Consider the following 6,059-nt stretch of genomic DNA (forward strand, 5'->3'; position numbering starts at 1 on the left):
AGGGGCGCGAACCTGGGTGGGACGGGGCAGTTTTTCCAGCGGGCCATACGGGAAAATTTTTGGTTCGAGGAAGACAACTACCCTTTTTAAAGCGAAAACTGCACCGTGCCCTGCCTCATTTCTACGCGGTGCCCAGTAGGGGTGTGTATGGACCAGTCAATGACCGCCCAAGATCTCTTAGTAGACAACTCAAATACGGTTAGTTGAAGTTGTGGGTGCTTTTGACCCTGGACTTCAGCAAAAAGCGTGGTCGTGGGCGTAGCCACGAGGTGATTGGTGGGTTCCAGGGCCTGCGTGCCCCTCCACGTGAGCGGTGATTGGCGTTGCCGGATAACAGAGCCTCCTCCTGGCCACTCAGTGGCGGAGGACTTTCTACTTCCGGGTCGGGGGCGTCTGGCGTGGAGAGTTTGGGGATCTAGGGCAACCAAAGGCTCTGACTTCGTATGATTGCGGCAGGCGAGCGAGTGAGTCGTGCGTGAGGAAAAAGAGGCAAGGCTTTTCCGAGATCGTCTCAGCGATGGCGCTTCGGTCGCGGTTCTGGGGGTTCTCCGTTTGCAGGAACCCTGGTAATTAGTCTTGGCCCCCTTCGCCCAGCTGATTGGCCAGGGTCTGCACAGTACTTTGGAACGTGCGGATTCTATTGGTATATTCGACGTGCCACGTCGAAATAAGAGTTCGCAGCACTGCGAACACCTCAGTAGGAAGTTAAGGACGGGGTCAGTGCTGATTCCACCCTGTGGGCACACGTATTTTTCGTCCCCTGGGCCTGAAGACTGGGGGTGTGAAAGGGGATAGACGTTAGAGCGAGTTCGTGCGCTGTCCGTATCCGTCATTTTTAAGCCCCGTGCGGTTGTTTCCGTTGCCCAGGGTGCAGGTTCGCAGCCCTCTCAACCAGCTCCAAGCCGGCGGCGAAGCCTGAAGTGCACCCTGTGGAAAATGAAGCTGTCGCCCCAGAGTTCACCAATCGGAACCCCCGGAACCTGGAGCTTCTATCTGTAGCCAGGAAAGAGCGGGGCTGGCGGACGGTGTGGCCCTCCCGTGAGTTCTGGCACAGGTAATTAAATCTGCTTGTGATTGACAGAGAAGGACACTGCACCCTACGGACTATTTTAATTCGTTCAACGCCAGGCTGTCTCCCAGGTAGCTGCCATGCGGCGGGTAGAGGCAGGGTTCGCGGAGGGGCTGGAACAAACAGCAAATAGGTGTGATGGCGGATATTTAAAGAGGATGTTAGAGTAGCGGACAGGATACCTACTAAGGCCTGTCTGAGGAGGTGACATTTAAGAAGCTGAGATCTGAAAGGAAGAAGCCGAGTCATCTGCCAGAAAGAGCATTCCTAGCAGAGGAAACTGCTGGGGTGTTTGAGGAACTGAAGGACTTGTGGATGTGAAGCTCAATGGGCAGAGGGTGAATGGCCTGAAATGAACATGGAGGGGTAAGGAGGCGACAGATCATTAACTTTGTAAGTCAGGATGAGCACTTTAGACTTTATTTTCATTGTAGTGGGAAACGATGAGAGGATTTAAAGCTTGACCCCGAACTAGTTTTGCAAGATCTTTCTGACTGGGCGCGGTGTCTCATGCCTGTAATCCCAGCACTTTAGGAAGCCAGCCAGGGAAGGCGAATCATCTGAGGTCAGGAGTTTGAGACCAGCCTGGCCAACATGGTGAAACCCCGTCTCTACTAAAAATACAAAAATTAGACGGGCATAGTGGTGCACGCTGTAATCCCAGCTACTCCAGTGGCTGAGGCACGAGAATCACTTGAACCCAGGAGGTGGAGGTTGCAGAGATCTGAGATTGCACCAGTGCACTCCAGCCTGGGCGACACGGCAAGATTCTGTCTTTAAAAAATAAATAAATAAATAAAAATCATTCTGGCTGGTTTTTGGAAGACTAAATTTTTAAGGTAACAGGAATAGAAGAAAGACCAGCTAGGAATCTAGCATGACATGAGATACTTTGTTATAAAGGTGGTTGTTTAATGAACACTTATATTTGCCAGGAATTATGCTACTTGCTTTATATTTTCTCATTTAATCCTTAAAATTACATCATGAAGCAGTTATTTCCCCCATTTTACAGGAGCAAAGAAATTGAGGTTTAGGGAGACATGATTAATAAGTGCCAGAGCTAAGATTCATGTATGTTCTGACTGACCTCAGAGCCAGGACGTTAAGTTATTACGACTATACTACAGCATGTAGGTGTTTATCAGGTTTCTCTGCTGCTGATCTCCTTGGTGAGGATTTGTTAGAATTTCTTAAGGACTTTAAGGGCTATATAAAGGTATAAGAGTAAGTTGGAAATCATAACTATGTGATGTATTATTTATTTATTGACCGAACATTGTACCTATATCACTTGCTGGGCATTGTGTTAGATTCAGGAGGCACAAAGATAAAGTAGAAGTTATCCCTGTCACCAAAAGTCTTAAGTTTCATAGTGGAAAGTGGAATGGGGATAATGATGTGTTACAGTTGCTGTGATACATTTTTACTCATAGAGGAGGGAGTCTTTCAAGAAAGGGATAGGCAGTTCAATTTTTAAATAATCTGGATCTTAAGGCTAAAGATCTTTTGAAACACCCAACCTATTACTTTCTTTTTTGTTTGTTTTTGAGACAGGGTCTGGGTCTGTTGCCCAGGCTAGAATGCAGTGGTATGATAACCTGCTTACTGCATCCTTGACTTCCCTGGGCTCAAGCAATCCTCCCACCTCAGCCTCCTGAGTGACTGGGACTACAGGCGCATGCTAATTTGTTTTATTTTGTTTGAGACAAGGTCTGGCTGTGTCACCCAGGCTGGAGTGCAGCGGTGCGGTATCAGCTCACTGTGACCTCCGCCTCCCAGGCTCAAGCAATTCTCCCATCTCAGCCTCCTGAGCATCTGGAACTGCAGGCACGCACCACCATGGCCGGCTAATTCATTTATTTATTTATTATTATTATTATTTTGCTATTTTTTGTAGAGATGGGGTTTCACCACTGCCCAGGCTGGTCTCGAACTTGTGAGCTCAAGAGATCTGCGTGGCTCAGCCTCCCAAAGTGCTGTGATTACAGGCATGAACCACTGCGCCCAGGCCCAACGTATTACTTTCACTTAATATTTGGATCATTTAGATAACTAGAGATATATTTTCTTTTTTTTCTCTGTCTGCCCTACTCGCAATATTAAAAGCAGAGAATTTCAGAATGTTATAGTAGGAAATGACCTTTGACATAATGAATCAGGCCCTTCATTGAACAAATGGTTTAAGATGGGTCAGCAGACTATGGCCCATGGGCCAAAGATAGCTTGTGAGCTAAAAAATAGTTTTTACTTTAAGTTAAAAAAAAATCAAAATAATATTTTTTGACTTGTGAAAATTAAATGAAAACCAAATTTCATTGCCCACAAGTTCTTAGAACACAGTTAGGACATAGCTGTACCCATTCTCATTTGTTTACACATCACTTGGCTGTTCTAGCACTACAGTGGCTGAGTTGAACAGTTTCAACAGAAGCTGTGTGGCCTAGAAAGCCTAAAATATTTGCTATTTGGCACTTTGTGGAAAAAGATCATTGACTCCTGGTTTAAGAGATTGTGATTTTTCTCTACCCTAAGACACAGACAGACCCTGTCTCAAAAAAAAAAAAAAAGACCATATGAAGCTGGACACAGTGGCTCATGCCTGTAATCCCGGTGCTTTGGGAAGTTGAGAAGGGTGGGTTGCTTGAGGCCAGGAGTTTGATACCAGCCTGGGTAACATAGTGAGACCTTGTCTCTTCAAAATAAAAATTAGCTTGGTGCAGTGGCATGCACCTGTAATGCCAACTACTTGGGAGACTAAGGAAGGAGAGTTGCTTGAGCCTAGGAGTTTGAGGCTACAGTGAGCTGTGGTTGCACTACTGTATTCCAAACTGGGTGACAGTGAGAGACCCTGTCTCTGAAAAATAAAGCCATATGACATGGTTTGATGTCATATTTAAATATGCATACCTGAGATTATTTTAAAAAATCTAATGTTTTCTGCTAGTACTGTTATGATTTCAGTTTTTACATTTAAATTTTTGCTCTGTCTTATATTTATTTTGGTACTAGCTGTAAAATAAAAGCAAGGAGTAAGTATATCCACATCATGCGTAGGTTCAGTAACTTAGGTCTGCCTCTTCAAATCTCTTTTTGAAGTAGATCTGTAAGTAAAAACTCAGCTCTTCAGAAACAAATTTCTTCATGATAATTGAACTATTTAGTTTGTTATTATTGAGTATATTCTCATAAAGGCAGAGGAAAAACACTTCCCAAGCAAAATCCAAGTTAAATATGTTGAAGTAAATTAACCAAACGCTGGATTGTTGAAAAATATTTAGTCATTTATTCACCTGAATTAATGTAACTTTAGGATACAGATTCTTCTGTGATTTTTTTATCTTCTCACCCCATTTAGGTTGCGAGTTATAAGGACTCAGCGTCATGTAGAAGCACTTGTGGAGCATCAAAATGGCAAGGTTGTGGTTTCGGCATCCACTCGTGAATGGGCTATTAAAAAGCACCTTTATAGTACCAGAAATGTGGTGGCTTGTGAGAGTATAGGACGAGTACTGGCACAGAGATGCTTAGAGGCGGGAATCAACTTCATGGTCTACCAACCAACCCCATGGGAGGCAGCCTCAGACTCGGTATTTTTGTTTTCATGTACTTATTGAAAAGGTATTGTGTTAATTCTTGGCATTAGATAACTTACATAATAATAACAGTTTTTACTTAGCAAATACTTTCCATGTGTCAGACCCTTTGGTGAGTACTCAACAGTGCTACTTAATTTAATCCTCACATCAGTCCATGGGGTAGGGACTAGTATTCTCATTCTATACAGAAATAAACTGAGGCTTACTTGCCCAGAGTCAATGTATGGTGGATTTCAAACCCAGGGTGACTGAATCTGTAGTCCATGATGTCAGCCACTATATTTCCTGTTCATATATTGACATCTTGTCCATACGATATTTTGAAATGCTACTGAACCTTGACATCTCTACATTTCCTTTTTACTTAATTATGTCATTATTAAGATTACTTTCTGAAAAACCATTGTAGGCTGGGAAGTTAGCAAGAACAAATCAATTTATTTCTGTCTTTTGGAAAGTGAAAGTATTTTCAGCCTACTGGTGCTGCTGACTTAATCTTTTCTTTTTTTTTCTGATCTTCAAAACCAGATGAAACGACTACAAAGTGCCATGACAGAAGGTGGTGTGGTTCTACGGGAACCTCAGAGAATCTATGAATAAATGAATAAATGGAAGCATTAATTGTTTTGAACATGTAAATATAAAACTGTCAGCCACTACAGCCATCAAAAGAGAGCATCTGGAAGAACAGCCAGCTTGGAAGTTTTACAGCAATAATGTTGCAGTGGAATATTATTTGTAGTTAAGGTCATCCTCCTCCCCTTTCTGTTTTTTTAAATCAAGAACTACATTCTGCCCCTGTCTTGGGCTTCAGAAGCATCTAAGAAAAGCAGTCATGAATTATAATTAACTTTCAAAGGGCAAGTCAGAAGTTGTTTATAAATTACAAAATAAAGGCATCTTATGAACTCTTATTTTCTGGTTATATGACATTTTGTGTCTGAGCTCACTGTGGCAGTGGAGCATATACGAGGTTTTATGTAAAGTACTTATTACCGTGTCTAGTTCATGGCGAGTGATCTCAGTGAATGATAGTTGTTTGCTGCTCAGAGTGTGGGGTGTTTTTTAAAATAGGAAATGTCAACATCAGTCTAAGCTTATAGAACAGGCAGTATGTGAAGATGAAAGGACCAAATGCCAACCTCACTTGGACTCTTGGTTCCCAACAGTAAGAGAAACAAATTTGAAAGTGGAAGGAGGTGGCATGAGGAACTGAAAGCAGAGGTGGAATGGATGGGGTTAGTGGGCGCTCAATTTGCCATGAAGTGAACATTTTATTAGGAGATGAAACTTGAAATGCATGCAAGTTAATCTAAACTTTGAGCTTGGGTCGATGGGAATCATGGCAGTTCTCTGAAAGGAGCTGATGAAGGTGTTAATTTTTGGCTATT

At 43.0% G+C, this 6,059-nt stretch overlaps 1 protein-coding gene across 2 annotated transcripts; it reads left to right on the top strand.

Moving 5' to 3' along the window:
* Positions 1–441: 441 nt before the first annotated feature.
* On the top strand, positions 442–5,582 carry MRPL18 (mitochondrial ribosomal protein L18). Of its 2 annotated transcripts, none has more exons than XM_050789239.1 (4): positions 442–566; positions 868–1,054; positions 4,428–4,659; positions 5,197–5,582. In XM_050789239.1, the coding sequence occupies exons 1-4, from the start codon at positions 518–520 to the stop codon at positions 5,266–5,268; spliced, it is 540 nt and encodes a 179-aa protein (XP_050645196.1). In that variant the 5' UTR covers positions 442–517; the 3' UTR covers positions 5,269–5,582. The 2 variants fall into 2 exon arrangements, with proteins under 2 accessions (XP_050645196.1, XP_050645197.1); XM_050789240.1 differs by having other exon boundaries at positions 4,428–4,510; positions 5,197–5,264.
* The last annotated feature ends 477 nt before the right edge of the window (positions 5,583–6,059 follow it).

The sequence above is a fragment of the Macaca thibetana genome, chromosome 4 (assembly GCF_024542745.1).
Source record: "Macaca thibetana thibetana isolate TM-01 chromosome 4, ASM2454274v1, whole genome shotgun sequence".
Classification (NCBI taxonomy): Eukaryota; Metazoa; Chordata; class Mammalia; order Primates; family Cercopithecidae; genus Macaca; species Macaca thibetana.